Below are 22,326 nucleotides of genomic sequence, written 5' to 3' on the forward strand. Positions count from 1 at the left end.
GCTCCCTACGCTGGCTTTCACAAAGCTCCCCAAACCCCAAAATTCAGCCAGCTTTGCATACTGTCACCTCAGAGTTCCTGAATGGGGATGATGCAACTCTACAACCCAATTAGTACTACAGCAGGGGGGATGGTTCCCCCAAAAAACAGAAGAGGGAGAATAGGAGTGGGAAGAGAAACAAAGCTTACTCTGTCACCGAGGCAACCATAAAACCTCCAGCTAAATCTATCTTGTGAGCTCACCGCCCCATTAACATGCAGGGCCAGGCTCTGCGCCAGCCCAAGCCACATTCATTTGTGCGAAATAAAGGTGGGGGGAGGGGGCTGCCGAGGAGGGGGAAGCAGGGCTCAGGAGGCACAGGGGAGCTTGTGAGAAGAGGTTATTTACACCGCCGTCCTGACCTTCTGGAGCAGTGCTGGCTCCGATAAATAACCCGCTCAGCACCGTTTTAGGGGGGGCAGTGGGCTCAGGGAAAGGGAGGAGGTGCAGGAAGGGGAGCCTGTCTGCTCCAGCAGCCCCCATGCAGGTGCGTGTCTCCTGGTTACTGATGGCACAGGAAGGAGGCAGCTGGGGGTGAAAGGGGGGGGACCGGGTGGGGGGCCAGGCAGAGTGGAGAAGGGAAGGTGGGAGGAAGAGAGATTTCAGTTCTTTGGGCTCCGGAGAGAGGAAAACGCCAAATCCACCCCGTCCCTCATTTTCTAGGTGAAGGGCTGCCGAGGAAAAAAACCTCGTAAATTATGTTTAGAGAAAGGGGTAAGGAGAGGTCCTGAGGTGGAAGAAATGTCAGAGTGAGGGCTGGAAGAGTGAGCACAGTAGTTACCAAGAGGGGCACCTCCCCACAAAAATACACCAAAGGCAATTGAGGCTGGGGAAAGATGCTTTATTCCCAATGGCTAGTGCAGACTAGGGTCCATGGGCAGCTGCCCTCCATTTCCCACAAGCCTGCCCCTGTCCCCATCTCTTCCTTCCAGGTCTTTTCTGCTCAGAATGTGGCAAACTGGGGCTAGGAGATAGGAGTGGGCAGCTGTGAATGGTTCAGACTCAGGACAATGGCATGAGAGGGAACAGAGGAGTGTTTCTTAAGGGGATGGTATATGGAGTCAAGGAGAAGAGTCACATCAAAGGGTAGTGGCTGGTCTTCTACCTTCCCAGGGAAGCTCAAGGCTCACTGATTTAACCAAAGGTGACTGTATTTGACAGAGGCTTCACAATAGAACAAAGCTCCAAACTAGCCCCCTCTGGTGTCCTTGAAGATAAATCTTCACCTTATCCCAACCTGAATCTCACAAGGGTAATTCTAAATTTTTCTTACTGTGCCTTATCCCCACCCCCACGCCCAAAAGAATCTATATCCTGCTGCCCAGCAGGAGTGAGGAAAGGCCAGCAAGATGGAGAAAAGGTTAAGATCAGGGTCTATAGACACAAGGCTGAAACATTTATCTTAAATGTGCAGGGCTGTGATTGGGGACTGAAGGAACCCGGAGAATGGGGCATAAATCTAGCCCTCACCCAAATTCTAAGCAGAAAACTCTTCTTCAAGAGCCTGGAAGTTGAGCTTTCTCATCCAGGAGACTGGCTCTGTCCCAGAATTGGGGAACATGGTGTACAAAATCCCATTTGTGGAAAGAATGGAGATTTATGGAGGACTGACTAGGCGACAAGACCCCCAAGATGTACTCTTTCCCAGGCCACAGAATAGCTTGGGCCTATAAATCAGGCCTGAAATTGGGATTAGGGAGAATTATAGTGAATAACTGAGGAAAAGCGATGTCCATCTCCGATGCCACCCTCCTCTCCCAACCCCTCTTTCATCCCAATTAGAGAGTCAGCAGTTGTCTTGCCTCTCCCTCCCTAAGCTTCTTTCCTCCTTTTTCTACAAGGTTGGGGGTAGTAAGCAGTAATAAGAGGAAATACTTGAGAGACTGATAAAATCTGGGGACCTCTGGATAGAATTATTCCTCTTCCTCCTCCATTGGGCTGAGGGCCAGGGTACATGCAGGGTGAGACCAGAAGAGGAAAACGGCACATTCTTCCTCAAGTTTTGATCCGGGTGTACCTTTCTGGCCCCCCAGTCTGTTCCCAGTTCTACTAAAGCCTGGGCCACTTACAGGAACCTTACTGCTTGAATGATGGGAGAGATGAGAAAGCTGGAAAGGACATAACCCCTCTCTTTGTTCTATCCCAGTTTTTGGTCTTCAGGATAATTTTGGGAAGAAGAGAAAAACAGGACAAAAGGCAAGAAAAGTTGTGAAAAGAGAATGCCCTCATTCCCCTGAAATGGCCCTGAAATCATCAGTGCAGAGCAGGAGGACTTGGGGATGGGAAGTGGGAGCATCACAGGAAACAAATGGCTCGGGGAGCGATGAGTAGAGCAGGGGAATAATGGAGTCTTCATCGAAGCAGTGACCACTTGATCTGTTCCTTTGCCGACTGCAACACCTGCAGACACAGGAGCATCTCACAGTGAAAACTTAGTTGGTGAAAACTGGGTTGGATTTCCTAGTCTCTTTACCTCCCTCCAAAGTCTAAGTTTATAAAGAGATATTAAAAATACTATGGGGGTTATGGAAAGCTCTGAGACGTAGGGCAGTTGGAAATAGCCTGTTAGTTTTCTGAACCCCTTCAATGAAAAAAACTTGAGGAAAAAGAACACATACGCAGGGAACACAGGAAAAAGCCAAGAAAAATGGGCTTTAAGGTACAATTCCTGTTAAAGAATTCCCAGCAGGCAGAGAACAAAGTCCCTTCCCTGTATCAGGTAAGACAAGTGATAGCTGAAACCCAGGAAGGATGGATCTGTCAAACCTGCACATTCTGGAATGTGCATTCCCAGCTTTGCCCTCATTTGAATAATAAGAGAGAGAGAGAGAGAGAGAGAGAGAGAGAGAGAGAGAGAGAGAGAGAATGAATGCACAAAGACCATCTGCTTAAAGCAAGCCTCTGCTGGGAGTAAAATCACAGAGTGAAGCTGCAGGCAGGGAGGGCTTGAAGGAGACAGGGAAAGGTTGAGAGCCATCAGTCACAGAAAACTGGGGTGCAAATTGTAGAGGAAGGAGACTGGGCAATCCTAGCAGAAAACATGTCTCAGGTCTCTGCAGCGCTGGGAGCTGAGAGGCGTTTTACTCTAGGGAAGATTCTTCACTCCCATCTTTTACTCTGGACTGGTGAGTGGGAGATATAGAGTGCCTACTCCTAGATAGATGGAGGAAAATCAGAAACATACCTGAGACACGGTCTGCTCCGTAAGGGGGACATCTTCACCCTATAATGGAGAAAAGCTGTCAGAGTAACAAAGCTACAACAAAACCTCCAAGGGAAAGGAAGCTTCACAGGTTTTGGTGAGAGGAAGAGGATAGGAAGAAAGAATATCCTTAAATTGAAGTCTAGTTGGAAGATAAATAACTTTAGACTGTCCCCTCCTGCTCCCATCCCAGATAAAAGGGCATAAAATAGGCCGTACCTTCTCATAGGGCCAGATCTGATTAAAGGAACTTTAACTTCCCCTTGCTTTAGGGGCAGAATGACCTTATAAAAGACCCAGCCTACCTGGATACTCTGATTTCCCATTTCTCTCAGCCTATGAGGGGGTGCTGACACCCCAGCTAGAGAAAATTTTTCCATGAATATCAATCTCACAAGAGATGGGAAGGATGAGGGAAGGGCTGGAAGTGTGTGTGTGTGTGTGTGTGTGTGTGTGTGTGTGTGTGTGTGTGTGGTAGTTTAATGGATACTGCAAGGCCTAATGGATAATGACAGCATGTTAATTTGAATAAACTGCTGCAACAGCAGCCCAAAAAGGGAAGAGTAGGAGTGAGGGTGGGGTGTGGGAAGACCCTCCCTCTTTCCACATGCAGACATATGTTAGAGAAGAAGATTAAACTATGCAAATGGAGCCTGTAGCAGTTAAGGGAGAAGACATTTCCCATTACCCAGCACTGACAGCTTCTGCTTTGTGGAGGTCAGAGCTGGGACATTCCTAGAACAGGGAGTCAGAAATTTGTCTCCCCAATCTCTCCATTCCTTCACTATAACTTTCTATTGTGATGTTCTTGCATCTGCCCCCAATGTGAAGTACAAGCACTCCCTCTCTACCATAAATGTCCCCTGTTTAGGATTTCTAGCAAAATGAAAAATGCAGAGAAAGACTTCTTGCTAGAAAGATTGAAAAAGATAATTCAGGAGGTGATTCTGAGTTTGTAGCTCAGATGATCTGAAAACAAAGGGAAAGTTCCCATCTATCTGAAATAGTTGGCATCAATTCCATCTCTGAGGACTGAGATTACCTGTCAAGCTCCTTTTAGCTCCAAGGTTCTGAATACTACAGTTTTGCTCACCTTTTTAAGTATTCTTTCAGCAGCTAAAGAGAAACTCCTTCCTATTCCCTTCTAAGTGACACTGAAGAAGGGGGGAATTGAAATGTAGGGAGTTGGTTTTTTTCTTTTAAGTCTAAACCCTCAAAGGGTAAACAGAAAGTGTTCAGATCCATATAATGAGTCTAGCCTGCTGGGCAGGAAGGCACTTACCCGTAATGCTACTCTGTGTACCACTTGCTGGGGGTCACTTTCTAGTATCACCCTGTGGAGATAAATAGTAAACTTTTACCCACCAGGTCCGACTCGGGAGAGACATTTCCCCAATACAATGCTTTATGTCAGAAGAGAACTTGGAATCTCCAATTTCAGAATGAGTACAATCCCCTCCTTTCCAGCCCAGAAGACTCACCCTCCATCAACGATTTCATCTACAGCCAGGAAGAGGCCTTCCATGTTCTCTAGCAGTGCTCGCTTCTCAACATTCTTCCTGGGCCCAAAAGAACAGAAGGAAGCCAGGTTGTAGAAAGGAAGAAGCTGGGAACACTAACTGTAAGGAGGCCCCCAAACGAGGCTGGCGCATTCCTCAATCTTTTCAAGACGAGCAGAGAAACCCCCTTCCCCCAGAATGCACATCCTCACAGCTGAGCAAGCTAGTGCTTAGTTCTCCCTGCTCTTTCTCAGACTTTAGGACCATAGGATTTAGAGCAAAGAAGGACTTTGACAATCACACAATCAATTCCCCTTACTCGGGGCAAAGTTCCAAACAGCTTTCTAGAATGGTTGCACCAATTCATGGCTCTACCAACTGTACATTAATGTGCTTATTTTCTCAAAGCACCTCCAACATTTGTTATTTTCCCTTTTGGTCAACTTTGCCAGTCTGAGGAGAGTTGCCTCATTTGCATTTCTCTACTTATTAGTGATTTGGGGCATTTTCTTCTGGTGGTAAGAAAAATAGTTTGAATTTCTTAAGAACAGCCTGTTCAAGGACCAGGAGATCATTATATACTTCAACAATACTGTATGATGATCAATTCTGATGGCTGGCTGGAGGTTGGGTGCCCACTCAGAGCTCTCCACAGCGCCTTCTGCTTTCCCTTCTTTCCTTTCAGGGTTCATCTTGTCCGTATTTCTGAAGACGAGGCTAACTCCTGAGGCTAACTCAGCCTCTCTGCCCCAGGAATACCGACATCACTCAAGATCCCTTCTAAGACATTTCAGGAAGATAGTTGTTTGGTATCTGCTCAAACATTCCTAGAGTCTGAGGCTCCAGTTATTTGAGTTCCTTGTGCTACCCCCAAATCTGCCTCCCTACAACTTCTATTCCTATTTTTACTTCTGTCCTCTACAATTACAAAGAGAACCCCGGGTTTCTATCTGCAGATGGCTACAATAGTGCCCTTAATCCTTTGCTTTTCTATGCTAAACACCTCCAAGGCATCAACTCATCTTCCTAAGAGAGGATTCAGGGACTCATAATCTCAGATTGTTCTGATGATATTTTCATCAACATCAAGTCCAGAACAAGGAGATTACAGGTTATTCATTTTCCCTAGTCAAGTCACATCTGGAACATTATGTTTGGTTCAGAGGGCCACATTCTGAGGATGCTGACAAACTGAATTGTGTAATAGGGGTCTGAAATTATGAATCTCTGAGCTCATGTCTCTACCATATTGAACCTTCTAGTTGGCAGGTCACACTGTGGATTCAGAGTGAGTTTGCAGTGACCTTAAACCTTAAATGGACATAGAGAGGATATAAAAGATGATCCAACTTGAATAGGAAATAAAATAATCATCTATTTACAACTACTTCCCTGATCTAGCTTCCCAAAGACCTCATTTAAAAAAGCAGAATCTCAAAACTCAAACCTCTTAGCATCCTGGCCAGGTTTGCACAAAATATGAAGTGAGGATTCCTGAGTCCTCAGGTCCAAGACCAGAGGGAGGCCCCCCATTGATCTGAATTTGGCAATGGGTAATTTGGTCAATAACATCAATCTAATGAATTCTGTTTTTAGGCCTTTCCTCATCTACTCTTTCACCTAGAAGCTGAATCATCATCTTCCTGAACAAAGGGAGTCACATATCCCCCTGCTTTTTCTAATGGACAAATATGGAACTGAGAGATGCAATGGATACAGTACCAGCCTTGAAGTCAGGAGGACCTGAGTTCAAATCTGGCCTCAAACATTTAATACTTCCTAGCTGTGTGACCCTGGGCAAGTCATTTAACCCCAACTGCCTCAGGGGGGGAAAAAAAGGAACTGAGGATTCTGGAGATTTTAGGGGAAAAAGTCAGTGTCTATTTCTACCCATCTACAAGGGAGACTACTTGATAATAGGGACTGAAAAGAAATGGAGGCTCTCTACTAAGGAGAGAGATTGGTAATGGAAAACAAAGAGTCCTGGGTTCTAATCAGATCATTACCATTCTCTCCTCATAAGTTTTAGAGTTTCTTCCTTTACTACACCCCAAACTACTACCTTAAATCTGATCTTCCTTTAAAAAGCTTCATGTCCTCCACATGAATTCAGCTAAACAAAAAAGAAGAACAAGGCAAAGGGCATCCCTAATTCCACTGAAAGTTCAGAAAGACATTGTCAGAAGACAAAATAATACAGCCAAATTAGGATCAAGGCTCAAAAGCATCAATTCCTTGTCCATTGATGACTTTTTTATGACAATCTTTCTTTCCCCCAGATATTCACAGGGTAGAGACTGATAGCCAGAGAACTTGAGGCAGCAGGTACTATAAAGAAAACTGAAAATTGATCCAACAGAAAATGTGGGTTCAGAGACCTGAGATCCAAGATAATGAACAAATCCCACAATATGAACTTTAATTTCCTTGTTTGTAAAATAGGGATTCTAATTATATTACCTCATTAAGAGTGTGAGGGAATGAGAATGTGTGTAAAACACTTTGTAAAGCATTACAGAAATGTGAGTCATTATTCTTCAGATTACTACTAGGAACTCTGATTGGGATACACAGAGCATGACGCAGATTCGGCTCACTGCCATTCTTGTCTTCATATGGAAGACTTTTTCATAAGAGAGGACACTCTTGCAATCTGAATCAATGGGGTAGATCTGCCTCATCCCTTGGGGCTTTGGCTGAAACAATTCCCAGGAGAGCCCACTGAGTCCTAAAGGGCAATCACATGCTTCCTCCCAACCCTTCCAGAGATGGCCTGGCTTACCTCAGCATCTGGCTCAAAGAGTCAAAGAGGCAATTCAGAACAGCCATTAGCATCAGCTGTGAGAGCAAACAGAGTAAGGCAGAAGTTTGGTGAGGGATCCAGAAACTATCGGCTCTTTCTGAGAACTAAATCCTCTAATGCTGATCCAAGAGAGAAATGGTCCATATAGAGACGTCCCAAAGCATGGGGATTAGGTAAAAGGATCAGAGGGAAAAGATTTTGTGGCCTTTGCTATTCTTACCCAGAACATCTAGTCAGAACCTTTCAATCATGCCTTTGCTTTTTTTTTTTTTTTTTTTTTTTTTTTGGGGGGGGGGGTGGAGGAGGAGAAGAGAGGGAGAGAGGCACTCAAAAGGGGTGATTGGATGAAAGGTCTGACCTTAGCTTGTGAGGAGCAATGAACTATTTGTCCCTGTCTGCTCCACACATGAGATGATATATAAAGTGAAATATCATCCTGCAACAATATGGGAAGGGTTCAACACCAGCATGAGCCAAAGAATGGACAAACTGACCCAGATTCCAACAAATATGATCCTTCAAGATTGGTAATTTCAAAACAGACTCATTCATCACTTTCCCTTTCCTTACCCTTATAAGGCATGCTGATGGCTACTCACAAGCTTGTATGTTGTATATAGAAGTAAATGGTTAAAATATGGGCAATGCTTCCCACTTGGCAGTGACAGATTGTTTTGAGAAGAGCTTTCTGATGGGTACATTTATTTATGAGTCACATTTGGACTACCATTTATTAGCTTTGTGATCTCTGAACTCAGTTTCCTCATCTGTAAAATGGAAAAAATACTGCTTGTATTCTTATACCTCCAATGGATCAAATAAGAAAATTAAAAGTACTTTATAAACCTTAAAGCTGACATAGTGATAGTTATTAATAAAGACCATTCCAATGTCTCATTCTGGTGAGGAGGTAACTTCCAAAGGTTATATTATAGTGGAGCACAACCTGGGGGAAGTCTGGGCTAGGAGGTGTCTTACCAGACAAAATTTGATTTTGGGGCCAGTGTGATGAAATCTGTCTAATTAATTTTGAAGAGGCTCATTATCAAAAAGTTGGCTGTGGCAATTAATGAAGAACACACAACAGTTATAATTTAAGAGCTCACACTTCTATGACACTGAAGGTTTACAAATTTGTTTTTCTTACAACAATCTCATGAGATAGAGAAGATCAATATGCCTGTTTTACAGATGAGGAAACTGATATTCAGAGAGGTTAAGGGACCTGCTCAGGATTCCACAGCAAGGATAGCGTCTAGGTCTCTAGGCTCCAAGCCTGGCAGGCTCAGCTCCCTGGATCTACTTGTCTTTCCTAGTAAAGGTTACCATCTCAACTGGTGAGCACTTGCCACCAGGAAATCAATGATATTTCAAAGTATTGAAGGAATTGTGAGACTGGCTGTGAATACTGACTTCATTGGCCCTGTTAAACATAGACAAGATATCAAAAGTGCCACACATTGTCTCTTGGGTTGGGATGGTCCAACAGGTTAGACTCAGCATTAACAATCCAGGGACTGAGGAACCTTACCTCATTTTCATAGGAGCTGCCAATCACGTAGAAGTAGAGGTCAATACTACCTTTGTACACTACAGTCAGTCCTTCCAAGAGGGCAATCTCACCTGGAGAACAGACAGAGGATTGACTCAAAGACCCAACACAATAAATGAAAGGAAGAGCTGAGAGGAGCCCCAGGCAGGGACCCAAACAACTTATAGGCCTTGGTGTATGATTGCCTCCAAGGCAGGGGAGGAAAACCTCCTAAAATCAAATTCTTTCTCCCCTTTAGAAATAGGGTTGGGGGTGGGGAGAATGGAGCAGAGGAGAGTTTGGCCAGATCCTCCCACTGCCGCCCCCATATTTCCTTCCTTGTGGATGAGGTGGGAAACCAGTCAATCCTTTGGAGGTGAAAATGCAGAGCGGTCACCTTTACAGACTTCCATTTACCTGCCCTAATGGATGCGGTACAATAAGCAGAGCTGCAGTTAAATTTGTCAAGTGAGGCTCATAAATCCAGGGAGCAGACAGGTAGCTAACAGCCAACCTTCCAGTACAGTATTCCCGAGTGAGGTACACTCACCTCCCCATTCCATTTCTGAAGAGTTTATTATTGGGGAGGAATTGGGAGGGGGGGAAGGCCCAGAGGAGGGAGAGTAGAAAGAAAAACCCAGGAGGCTGAGAGCAGCTTCCTCTTCTCCTGATAAGGCAGCCCAGCCTCTCTGCCACTGCTTCCCACCCTGGCTGCCCAGGGGAAGAAGGGAAATGACCTACTGTCAGTCCGATGGGTCTTGTTGAAAATGTTCTTCTCAAAAGCCTTCTGCTCTTTGACACTGGGATAGGTGTCGTCATAGTACTGTTGGGAGTAAAGAGGAAGGGGCAGTCAGATAAAATGGGGGAGGGTGCCTAGGGAAGACTGCCCGAGAGCTGCCTCCTTTGCTTTGGGGTTCCTGTACTTCTCCAGTTTAACACCTGATACTTCTATCTCATGCCTCCATTCTACCACCTCAGCTTAGGAGGAGAGTAGCACAAGAAAGAGGACATTGGAAACAGAAACAGACACATAACCAAAAAAGGAGGGGAAAAGAAAAAGCAGTGATTGTGTATACTTTTGCTAAAAGATAAAGGGAGAAGGGCCCTCCACCAAAGGCTCCAGCCCACAGGTTCCACCAGAAGCAATAGCTTCGTGAGGCAGTTGAAAAGCCTTGGCTCCTTCCCACACCCTAAGCAAGTGCTCCTGGGACCATTCCAGTCAAGTTTTTCCTAGGAGCTGCTGCAGAGTCTGCAGAAATGTCAGCCTGTCCCCTTCTGATTTCCAGGGAGCTCAATAAACATTGTGCCTTTGTCACCAACAGGCACAAAGACTCTGGGAGATAGTGATGCATCTCCTTCTCAGATCTGAGTTCCCACTCATCACTGCAGGGAGCTAAAGCTTAGGGAAAGGCTCCGATAACCTTCTGAATGAGAAGCAAACGTTCACTTTTTTCCCCCCATTTCTCCACATCTTGACTTCTAAAAGCAATTGAATCAGGAGCCAATTTGACACATTACTGAGTCCACTTCAGGCTCTCCCTGACAAGAGGGCAGGGACCCGCACTGCTAAATCGTTCTGCTCTTTAGGGGCCAATCCGTCGCAGTCAGCTGAAGACCTATGACAGATCTGGCATTTAGTAACTGGATAACTGTTTCAAAAGGTGTCCTGCATAGTTACATCCAATTACAGGATGGAACAGCTGGTGAATTCTAAACTAATCTCTACCTGCTGATTGATTTATGCTGTGCTCACCCAGAGTTAATACACCAGGGACAGAAGGAATTTCTCCAGAAGGAGGAGAAAAAGGCTGGGGGTGGAAGAAAGGAAGGGGAAATGGCATCCTTTCCCTTTCCATTCACCAGGTCGAAAACACTATACTGGGGTGGTTAAAGGGCACAAGGCTGGAATCTTGGGCTTACAGAAAAAGGGTGGAAAGCAGGGACAAGGACCCTGAGGTTCTGAGCACACAGTTTCCCCTTAGATGATTTTTGTTCAGATTATGACACTTTATTCCATTTGGGAAAACAAAACAAAACAAGACAATAAAGATGCAGCAGCATGCATTGTCTCCAGTGTTCAAGGAGAAAATAAGCAGGTTTAAAGGAGGGGACAGAAAAAAAAAGGGCAGAGAAAATTAAGTGGAATAAGAACACCTGCAAGGATATATCTGGCGGGCTACAAAGCAAGGAGAGGAAAATGCTCAAAAGCTCTGATGCCTGAGAGAGTGGGAGGAGCTGGCAGGGGCAGTACTCTCCACATATCTAGATCTGCTTGTGTTCTCACCTTGGCAAAGAGCCGCTCTCCATCATTGTCCAGGATCAGGATGGCTTTGACTGTGTACAGAGAAGGTTCCTGAAGAGATAGGGATTGCTTTTAGTTGGAGGGGTTCTTGCCAGTGCTGACAGCCTCAATCTCTTCCCTCTCCCCTAGTGGTGTGTTGATGGAAGATTTTAGTGTCCTTGCAAGTCTGCTATCCCAGATTCCTCCACACTAAAACACTCCAGATCACAGAGCCAAGGAGTCAGGGATAAAGATTGAGCATGATTGAAGGCTATATATACAGAGTTGAAAATTGTGGACGACAATTTTATAAGAAAGTTTTCAATAAGAATTAGAAGATCACATTTCCTCAGGGAAAAGTCCAAGGCAGGTCCCCAGTCACCACTAAGCAATAATGAAGGCAGGTCAGAGAAGCTATTCTAGTCATCCCTTTTCTCAGGGTCCTACCACCCTAACCTACTGCCCAATACAATTGCAAAAGGCCAATCAGATGTGTTCTTTGCTGTGGGATTAACAAGGGCTGCAGAGGAACAATTCAGGGATGAGGTTGAGCATACACAGTTATGTTCTGGCTTCAGCAGCAATGCAGACCTACAGTGCGGCAGCACTGCGGAGGAGGAGGAAAGAAAAAGCTTTAACAAAGCCACTTCCATTCTAAACTGAGGGAAACGGGTGTTCCTGTGCTTTGAGCTCAAGCAATCCCCAACTGCAGTGCTGCCACATTCTCCCCCATTTGCCCCTCCTCTCACAGACATGCTGCTGTTCTTCCCCCCCTGCCCCCCAGTACCATAATGCTACTTGAGATTCTTGGGACAGTTTCTTGGCTCTCCTATCATCCCTATCTTTAACCGGGACCATGATCACCACTACCCAAAAGGCAGATATAAAGACTGGTCTGCACTTGTGGGATTATGAAGCCAAGACCTCGCTGAGGAAGACAGAGCTAGTAAGAAGAGAGAATTTCTTCTCCCTCCAAAATGCCAAGCTCTAAGTGCACAAGTTTCTTTGTGAAGGCTAGCCAGCCGTGATGAAGGCACCCAAGGAACCAGTACTCCTTTACATAACATAACTCCTTTCCCATCTTACAACTCCCCACAGTTATAGAGGCCTGAAACTTGCTCCCTTGGAGGTTTCATAAAACAGGCTCATCAGGCACAGGGCAGAGAGTACATACATCCATGGAAGGGGCTCCTAGATTCCTGTTAGTTCACTTTCTAATAAGCACTTTTTCATGTTGGTGCTTTGGTTTTTATAAAGAAACTGTTAATGACTATGAGGTAAAAATAAACAAATAAATAAAAGGATTCAATAAAACTAAGTTAAAAAAAAGTTTATTGCCTGGCCTTGTCTAGAAAATCTTCATTCACTACTAGAAGGGGCCAGGCCCATCATCCAATAAGCCTGGCTCTTGTCAGAGGCTAACAATAACTTAATGCAAGGGAGGGGGAAAGATACACCCAAGAGCCTGAAGTCTCTGAGAAGATAAAGTGATGAAACAGAACTCCCTAAGGGCCTCTGGGTCACTTCTGTAGCATGCCTGACTTGAGAGAGAGTAGGGAGCACCCAGTCTTTAAGAATTCACACTAAAAGAGTTCTGAGGGACCTAAGGAATCTTTATACACTTACATCTCTAAATTTAGACAGATTTACCTGTTGAGATAAATAATTAGCAAAAATTTACACCAGTCCCAATTTTAATCCCACGGAACAGGCAATTGCTCTCTATCCCTGCACAAACCCCTGCAACAGCCACTTTCCAGTCACTAATTCCTATGGTAGTAGATATAGGAAACAAGGGAAATCTGTGAATGGTGGATTCCTAAAATCTTACAGCACTTGACCCACTCTTTATCACCCTTGAATCCTATCTATTGTTTTTAACCATGGGGGAAAAAAGCCTCTGTAATTGGATCCTCTCTTAAAAGAGGCTGCTTCTCCGTGGCAAATTAAGAGACAGGGCTAAAAGGGAAGGAGAGGAACTGTAGGCCAGCTGGGCCTGGCAAAGCCAACCACAATCATCACAGCTTCTGGGTCCTCCAGTCCAGCTGCTCACCTGGCTCAGCTGACAGTGACAAGTTTCTGTTCCTGGCTGTTTCCTTAAACTTGCTAGGAAGTTTCAGCAATGTAACATTTGAAATCATATGTATACTTTGTGCTCTACCATAAACAACAGGAGAAAGATAAAGAGAGCAGAGGAAAAAGAATATAATTCCTCTCCAAAACTCTGCCAATAGACAAGGTCCTATGAAGAAGAGAGCTTACTCAAACTAAACCAGAAGTTGAAACAAGGCAAGAAACTGAATCCTTCAGGTAATTCCAGGAAAATGTCTCCCAGTGACTGAATCCCCACTTTAATTCTTGACTCTGTTTTCCTCTAAAAGCACTTGCCCTGATTCTTTCCTGATGAGCTCTCAGAGCAGAGCCTACCTCCACCTCCACCAAAATCCCTTATTCTGGAACAGCAGAAGGACCCACAGTCCTTCTGCCATAAAACAGATCATGCTAAGCCTCCAGAAGTCATTACTGATAATGTCATTTCATATAAAATTTTTGCAAAAGGGCAGGTTTATAAATAACTGCTATCAGGAAGGACTGCACTTCCTGCACAATGGACTGGGCTTGACCTTTGAACAGAGGCTAAAGGATGGCTGCTGAGATAGCACTGCTGGCCTGGGGAGAGGTTTGCAGGATTCAGAAGTCTGTCCTTCCACTCCGCTCCCCCCAAACAGACAGCCGCTTGAAAGCTTTCGAGACAAAGTTCTGTGATGCACTGACTTTCAGAGCCACAGTCTGAGTGTATAACAGAACTTCGCCTCAAATGCTAATGATGTCTGGAAAATGGTGGGTGGGAGGGAGTTGAGGGGGAGCCCAGGAATCAGAGAGCTTTCCAGCCAAGCACGTCCCTCTCATGGAAGAGTGCTATCTGCAGCAGAGCTGAAAGGGTGAGAAATAAGGCTTGGCTCTCCCCCGAAGGGCTGCTGGAAAACATCAGCCCTTTCCACAGCGGCCTTAGCGCTGCAGGAAGGCCAGGAGGTCAGGCTTTCCCAATGCTGCCCCCTATGGGCAGCACTGCCCACCTACAGCCACACTTCTAAGCCCTTTAGCTTTAATAAGCAGAGTAGGTGACAGTCACAAGAGACACAAGAGCCTACAGAAACACTGTGAGATAACCAGAGAAGTCCTTAGTCGGACAATTAGGGAAGTCTGCAGAGGTACTTAAATCATTTTGCTGGCCCTCATTATGTGGCAGATGAAGGGAGAGAGACAGAGAGCTGAGGGGGCTGGCCTAAAGTTAGTGTTGGTCCTCTCTGTAAATACTCAGAAAACACTGCTGCTGAGTAAGGACCTCAATGTGACAGCCCAGAGACCTCGGGTCCAGAGACAGTGAACAGGATGATCTACAATCCAGAAGGAGAGAAAGCAGTGACTGAGAAATGTGGGGATGCCATCCAAACACCAGGGGAGAAAACCTAAGGCCTGGAGGGAAGACTGAGAAGGCAGGCCCTCAACACGCACACATTCTACTGCCACCCACCTCTTCCTTCGAAGGAAGCCTGTCAAAGCAGGAGAGAGGCGGGGAGTCCTGCACCCTGCTCCCAGTTCTGGGTGGCAGCCAAAGCCTTTCTTCTTCTACTACACAGAAGCTCCCCCAACTCAGGCAGGGGCAGATTTCACACACAAGAGGCCATTGCCCAGACCTGGGGATCCCAGAAATGGGAGTCCTCATGCAACTTCTTCAAATGCTACCTCCTCACATCAGACCACAAACTGGCAAGAATAGGAGAGTGAGGAAAAGCCTGAGGAAAATGAACACTGATGAGAAAACACCTTCCCAGGTGGGGAGCTGACAGTCACTCACCCAACTGAATTTAAGTCACAGATGACAGATTTAGAACTGGAAAAGAACTCCAATTATCTAATCCAATCCCTCCATTATAAAGCTTGAGGAAACTGAAGGCCAAAGAGAGAAAAAAAACTTGTTTGAGATCATACAGGGAGTAATGGGGAAGGTAGGATTTGAACCCAAGTTGGACCCTGACTAGAGAGTATTTTTGCCATACAGCATTTATTAAGCACCCAGGTGCCAGGCTTTGTGCTAGTTAGTGACTGATAAAGACAGCAATGAATGAGTCCTAGTCCTTAAGAACTTAAACTGAATTTTCTTGGGGTGGGAGTGGAAGATAAAATGTAAATACAAAATACATACAAAGTAATTTTCAGGGTAAGGACAAAGATAAAATTCCTGAAAAAAAGTATCACCTGACAGGAAGCCAAGGAGTCTAACAGACAAGTGCTGAGAAGGAAGGGGGGTTGGGGGAGTTGTACATACATGTGCTCTCACTCACAAACAAGCAGTCCAGGTGGGTGAATAATTAAAAGTATAAGGGAGACATACCCTTTAATCCAGCCTGGATCCCAAAGAGAAAAGAATCTGCATGTGCAAAAATGTTTGTGGCATCCCTTTTTGTAGTGACAAGGAACTGGAAACTGAGTGGATGCCCATCAGTTGGAGAATGGCTGAATAAGTTATGGTATGTAAATGTTAACGAATATTATTGTTCTATAAGAAACAACCAGCAGGATGATTTCAGAGAGGTCTAAAAAGACTTACAAGAATTGATGCTAAGTGAAATGAGCAGAACAATAAGATTATGTGATGATCAAAATGTGATGATGGAATTGGCTCTTTTTAATAATTAAGTGATTCAAGGAAATTCCAATTGATTTGGGATGGAAATTGCCATCCACATTCAGAGAGAGGATTATGGAGACTGAATGTGGATCAAAAGATAGTACTTTCATTTTTTGTTGTTATTTGCTTGGTTTTTCACGTTTTTTCACTTTTGATCTGATTTTTTTTGTGCAGCATAATGAACATATGTTTAGAAGAATTGCACATGTGTAACCTATATCCAATTGCTTGCTGTCTTGAGAAAGGGAGAGGAAGGGAAGAGGAAGAAAAATTTGGAACAAAAGATTTTACAGAGGTGAATGTTGAAAATTCTTTGCATGTATTTGGAAAAACAAAATACTATTTTAAAAATATTAGGGAGAGTAATGTGCAATAACTGGATATAATAATGTCCAGCAGGCTGGAGCTATAGTGTATTCTAGGCTGAAGAGCCACAGGGAGTCACTATAGCATCTGGGGGAGGGGGGATTAGATTTGTTTTTTAAAAATACCACTTTGGCACTGTGTGGAAGAACTTAGTGGAGGCAAAGAGGCCAATTGGAAGGTTATTGCAATAAACCAGACAAGAAATGATAAGCATCTGAATTGTAGTAGTGATTGCATGAATGGAGAGAAGGGGACATATGCAAGATATAGTGTGGAGGCAGAAAAGACAAGCTTCAGCAATTGGAAAGCAATTTAGGGGAAAAAAGAGTTATAATGGAGGCCACAAATCTGAGTGGCTGGAAGGACTATTAAGTTTGAGATGCTTGTGGTATATCTCACTGGAGTTACAGGACTGTAGCTGTGTCTATACAGACCTAGATGTCATCTATGTAGAGATGATAACTGATGATAATGCAGATGATTAGATCACTAACAGTTGGGGGGGGGGAAGAAAAGAGACAAATAGTGGAGTGAGACAGAGACAGACACGGGGGAGGGGAGATAGAGACAGAGAAAGAGGGGGGGGAGGGGAGAGAAGAGAGAGGGAAAGACAGAGACAGAAAGACAGACAGGGAGAAGGAGAAAGAGAGAAAGAGAGGGAGAGAGTGAATTCGACTGCCCAGGAGGAGCAACATGATTCTGAAAAGAAGACCAAAGAGCAATCAGAAATGTAGATAAGAGTCAGGAGAAAGAACCGTGATGAAAACAGTGTTCGTTTATTCAAAAATTTGTTGAATGAGTATTATTTGTCAGGAGGTGCTAACAAGACTTAAAATCCCAGTGCTGCTACTTACTATGTATATGATTCAGGGTTAGTCACTCAGTATTGTCATCTTTAACAGTTTCTTAAAACTGTGGGTTATGTATGATCCTATATGGAGTCACATAACTAAATGTGTATGGAGGAAGGGTTGCAAAATAATGATTATTATCAGTAAATTTTGATATATATATATATATCCAGGGTTGTGTAAAAATTCCTCAGGTGAAAACAGGTTGTGAGTGAAAAAACTTTAAGAAGCCCTGATTTATAAAAGGAGGAGTTGGAGTACAGGAAGTACCTTCCTGCTCTAAGACAATGACCCCATCACATTATAAATTCTTTTGGAATAAAGAATATGTTTTATTCACCATTGCAGAGGCGGTAGAAGAGTCACCATGATGACTAGTACTCAGAAAACCTGAGCTATGGTTCCCAAGTGACTAGTTGTGAGACCTAAATAAGGTAACTCGCATCTCTGTGACTCAAAGAAGATAACAGTATCTGCATTATAATGTCATGTGGCAGGACTGTGGTTAGAAAAGTATATGTAAACTTTAAAGGGCTACAATGTTTGCTGAAGGAAAGAACAGGAGGAATGAAGAACGGAGCATCAACCAGCAGAGGGAGTAAAAGCCAAGCCCAGATCCAAACCAGAACACCAGAGCTGGGAGCTGGGGGCTCTGTGCTTCTCCTTCCCACAGGCACTAGGGCTCTACGTTGACTTGTTTGCTCTGGACTACTTGAAGTGAGACCACTTGGAACAACTCAACTATTATAAATTTGCATAAAATAAAAAAATTGGATGATAGAAAAAGGTGAGAAGAGATAGGACAAATTAGTTTCAAATGCAACAGGAGTGACTTAGATTTCATAACCTGGTGATTTAGAGAGGTTTTCTGAAAGGAAAGTCTATCCAACAATGGAATCGAAATGAGATACTAGAGTAGAGAAGCTGTTCTATCTGCAGGTAAGAAGAGACAAGATGATTTGGAGGGCCCTATGTGCCCATGGATATGATGGCTGACATGCATCCACGAGCCAAATCCATCAACTATCCCATGGGACAACGATTCAATTTCTGCCAAGTCCTCTGTCATTCCTACTCGAGACAGGAAACCAACATGAGCATAGGAGGGATTCATTCATTATCTTTCTAAACCACTCATCAATACTTCCTAGCTTTCCTTGTTAAAAACCAGAACTCTTAATGATCATATCTAAAGAGGAGTAAAATGAAAAGCAGTAGTGAACATGGGGATAATTTCAAGCCCAAATTTGATGTTTTCTTAATTACTTTTTCACTCTCTGCTTTCCTTGTTCTCTCTAACTAGCTGCCCCTCCAATACCTTTCCCACTAACCCTGGATAATTCAGGCAAAGCTAACTATCTTAATTAACCAGATAATTGCCTCTATTGCCTAATCAGTAGACCAAGCCACTTAGGAGTCTGTTTTTCCCCAATCTAGAGGTCTCTCTCTCTCTCTCTCTCTCTCTCTCTCTCTCTCTCTCTCTCGACCATGTGACTACTTCCCTGGACCTTTGAGGTAATTTACACCTTGCCAGGGACTGGCTCCTTCCCACCACAGTGAAAGAGAGGGGAACAAAATATATAAATACGTCGGAAATCTATAACGAGGTCTTCTCGGAGGGCAAGGCATGAGGAGAGTTAGAAGCTGCATCAATTGCTCTTCAGGGGCTTTAGTTCAAGCTGAGGTCTGCTTCCAGCAATCAACCATTAAAACAAGCCGGCCAGAGTAACAGCACAGTTTATTCTGATCATTTAATTTGAAGTGTCAATAAATTAAACTTCAATCAATTAAACTAGGTGTGCAATAACCCAGATGGACACCCTGACACCAGCATAATCACAATAAAAATTTTTATGGCTGCCAGGGACCTCACCGGGGGCAGTGCTGGCACCGTTCTCGCCCCAGCCAAGAAATATATCTCCACGGTGTGAGAGCGAGGAGATTACTTCTAACTAAATGGAAAGGCCAGGCAGCAGCAAGGACACGGCTGGGAAAGGGGTACAGGGGGCTGCCAGGAAGTAGATGGGAATGCTTTGGGGGCTTAATGTAATTGATACCTTTGCTGGATCAGGGAAAGGGGCATTCTAGGCCAAGTGCCTCTGCTGTGAGTGCCAAAGGAATCGGACAAAATACCCATTAAGATGATTCAAGAACTAAGGGGCACAGACTAACGTCAACCCTTAGGTTCACCGGGTTGTTTTCAGTTTCCCTTCTCCCTATATAACACATCTTCACCATCCTTAAAGAGCCTAATTTTCTGAACAAAGTCTGGAACTTGGTTTTGTTAACTGTTTGGAAACTAAAGGGCTGTTATAGGGAGAGAAACAGTAAATAGCTCCGGAAGTCTAGACAACCAACACTAAAAGAGAAGAGTGAGGATTAAATACAAGAATACAAAAGATGGCATGGTGCAATAGAAAGTGTTGGATTTGCAGCCAGAGACCTTAGTTGAAACCCTAGCTCTGCTACTTACTACCTGTATAAATCAGAGCAAGGCTCTCTGAACCTCGGTTTATTTGTTTACAAGTTTAAAGGCCTGGACCAGATGATCTCTAAGACAACTTCCCAATCTAAACCAATGACTCTAGGTAGGATCTATAAGAAAGATGATTCATTGCTTAGAAGCAAAGGGTGAGGGAGACGAGCAGGAAACCGAACCATCATCTTTAAGGTTCTGATGGCAAGTCACTAGATCTTTCTTCCTTTCAATCAGAAGAAAAAGGAAAAGATTACATTAATAGCTGAGTGATTATTCACAAGATTGATTTAGCCAATAGGACCATTAAGAACTGGAATTGGGGGAGGATTTTCCTTCCTAAGATGATCTAGTGTAAGTTAGACATATACCTACAGAAAATGAGGAGGGGAGACTGTATTATTCAAGAATTCTAGAAAGCTTTGATTTCTACAACGAACAAATGAAAATGCATTCATTAAATGCTCACTACGTGCAGAACACTGCACTAGCTGCTGGGAATACAAGACAGTCTTTGCTCTCAAAAATTGACTTTGTGACAAGGAAAGACAACACAGAGTTCACAGGAGCCTATTAGGATTCAGAAATCACCACAATCAGGGCAGAACCATGGCCCATGACAGTGCTGACTCTAGGTCCAGAGTCCTTCCAAATGAGCAAACGCTATAAAAACAGTGGAGGCAGTGAGGGAGTGCAATGGATAGAACACGGGCCTGGAGCAAAAGACTTTCTCAAGAAATCCTCAAATGGGTCCCAACGAGTTGTTCCCGAGTGAAACAACTGAACAGCAGCATTAAAAGCTGGCTAACGAGGTACAGACCTAAGGTTATACTTGGCTTAGGCACCAGAGGTTTCTCTAGAGGTTGAGTTGGGGCTCTCAACAACCAAACAGGAAGTAATGTGAAAGAAAAAGAGACAGAGGGAGCTCGGAGGGCAATCTGCCCTTCCAGGGAGGGGCGCACTGTCCGGTTAGAGTCATTTAGTTCAGCACATTTAAATAAAAGAGAGAAGCTGGGTCTGGGAAAGGGACGTGCACGTAAAACCGCAGCCAATTCGTAATTTTATTTTTGTGCATTCCCTGGCTAATTTCCCTTTTAGCCTCTACCACATCGGTACGGATCTGAAAAACAAAAGGAGCGATTCCCGGAGTGGAGTCCGGGGATGCGCACTGCTGCCAAGCACCAATCAAGAGAAAGGCTGCCTCAGAAAAACAACTACCGAGTGAGAGGCGCGAGGAGAATCAGGATCCAAAAACAATTCTTTTTTTCCCTGAGGCTGGGGGTTAAGTGACTTGCCCAGGGTCACACAGCTTAGAAGTGTTAAGTGTCTGGGACCAGATTTGAACTCGGGTCCTTCTGACTTCAGGGCTGGTGCTCTACCTACTGCGCCACCTAGCTGCCCTGTCCAAAAACGATTTCAAGCCCCTTATTCAACCCTACACTCTCCTGAAAGGACCACTAGCATAAGCCTGCTCTTCTCCCCTTTTGGCAGAAAAGTAGTTTGAGAGAGCCGGGTCCTTCAGGTAAAAAGGGGACACACATAAAGGGAGAAGAAAGGAGCGTATGGGAGCAGGAGGTCCGAAATCAGGGCCACAGGGCCCTCGGGAAAGATGCGGAAGTTCCATGAAGTGGAAAAAGACCCAGACCCGGTTCGCTCGGGTATAAAAGTCCGGGGGAACCCGGGGTGACAACACTTTTCTCCCCAACTCCCCACGGCTCAAAACTGCTATTAGGGGGTGAAGGAGTGGGCGGGGCGAAGTGGTCCCCCGCAGAGCAGAGCCCCTCCAGCTTCACCTTCCCACATCACGCCTCCCGATTTACCCAGGCCCTAACACAAGTGAGTCCTCCTCGGACGGGGCTTGTACTCGAGTCCGAGGCTCTGGTCAGGGCACTAGGCCGCACACGCTGTGCCAGTCCCCCGGAGGTGGTTCCTGACTAGCCCTTCCCACCGTCGGCTCTCACCCCCCCGCTGTCTAGAACTGGCTCGGACTGCAGGCCTCCCGAGAGATCCCAACGTCCCGAGTGCCTCCCCAACTCCTACCAGGATCAACGCCTCCATCTTGCCCCGCAGTTGGTGCCGACGTGGAGCCACGGAGCCGACGAGGTCGCTGATTGGTTCCCGTCCCCGGCTCTTCTGACGAATCAAAAGGCAACGCTTCCCCAGAGAAGGGAGGGCTTTTAAGCAGGTCTTCCCAAAACAAGAGCGGGTTTTTGAGTGTCATCTCGAAAAGTCAATAGCACAACCGAAACAGACCACCGAGAAGGTGGGACGTTTGGAAAGAGGCGGTGATTGTTTCCATGGGGACCAGGGGAAGCGGCAATCGCTAAATTTCAATTGGAAGAAATGGAGGCACGTGATTTCCAGGAGGCAATTTCCTTCCTAGTCAACGCGGGCGGGGAAGAGGGAGGTTGTTAACTTAAGAAGTTTTAATACTTCCTACTTCCTCGCTGAAGGGGATTCCCGGGAAGTGTTCGTTGCACCTTTTATTGGAGGGGGGCTCTGATTCTTCCCATAATCCTCCAGTTATCTTGCGTGTCTGCTGTAGATTTCAAACAAATGAAGGAAACCTACATTTTAAAATGTGG

At 44.9% G+C, this 22,326-nt stretch overlaps 1 protein-coding gene across 2 annotated transcripts; it reads right to left on the reverse strand.

Annotated features, from left to right (window-relative positions):
* Nucleotides 1–859: 859 nt before the first annotated feature.
* Nucleotides 860–21,955, reverse strand: COPZ1 (COPI coat complex subunit zeta 1). Of its 2 annotated transcripts, XM_074270141.1 has the most exons (9): nucleotides 21,782–21,951; nucleotides 11,359–11,427; nucleotides 9,816–9,897; nucleotides 9,075–9,166; nucleotides 7,523–7,578; nucleotides 4,723–4,800; nucleotides 4,524–4,575; nucleotides 3,224–3,262; nucleotides 860–2,439 (listed from the first exon to the last, which is right to left on the reverse strand). In XM_074270141.1, the coding sequence occupies exons 1-9, from the start codon at nucleotides 21,797–21,799 to the stop codon at nucleotides 2,392–2,394; spliced, it is 534 nt and encodes a 177-aa protein (XP_074126242.1). In that variant the 5' UTR covers nucleotides 21,800–21,951; the 3' UTR covers nucleotides 860–2,391. The 2 variants fall into 2 exon arrangements, with proteins under 2 accessions (XP_074126242.1, XP_074126243.1); XM_074270142.1 differs by lacking the exon at nucleotides 3,224–3,262 and having other exon boundaries at nucleotides 860–2,457; nucleotides 4,501–4,575; nucleotides 21,782–21,955.
* Between the last annotated feature and the right edge of the window lie 371 nt (nucleotides 21,956–22,326).

Source organism: Sminthopsis crassicaudata, chromosome 5, assembly GCF_048593235.1.
Source record: "Sminthopsis crassicaudata isolate SCR6 chromosome 5, ASM4859323v1, whole genome shotgun sequence".
In the NCBI taxonomy this organism is placed as follows: Eukaryota; Metazoa; Chordata; class Mammalia; order Dasyuromorphia; family Dasyuridae; genus Sminthopsis; species Sminthopsis crassicaudata.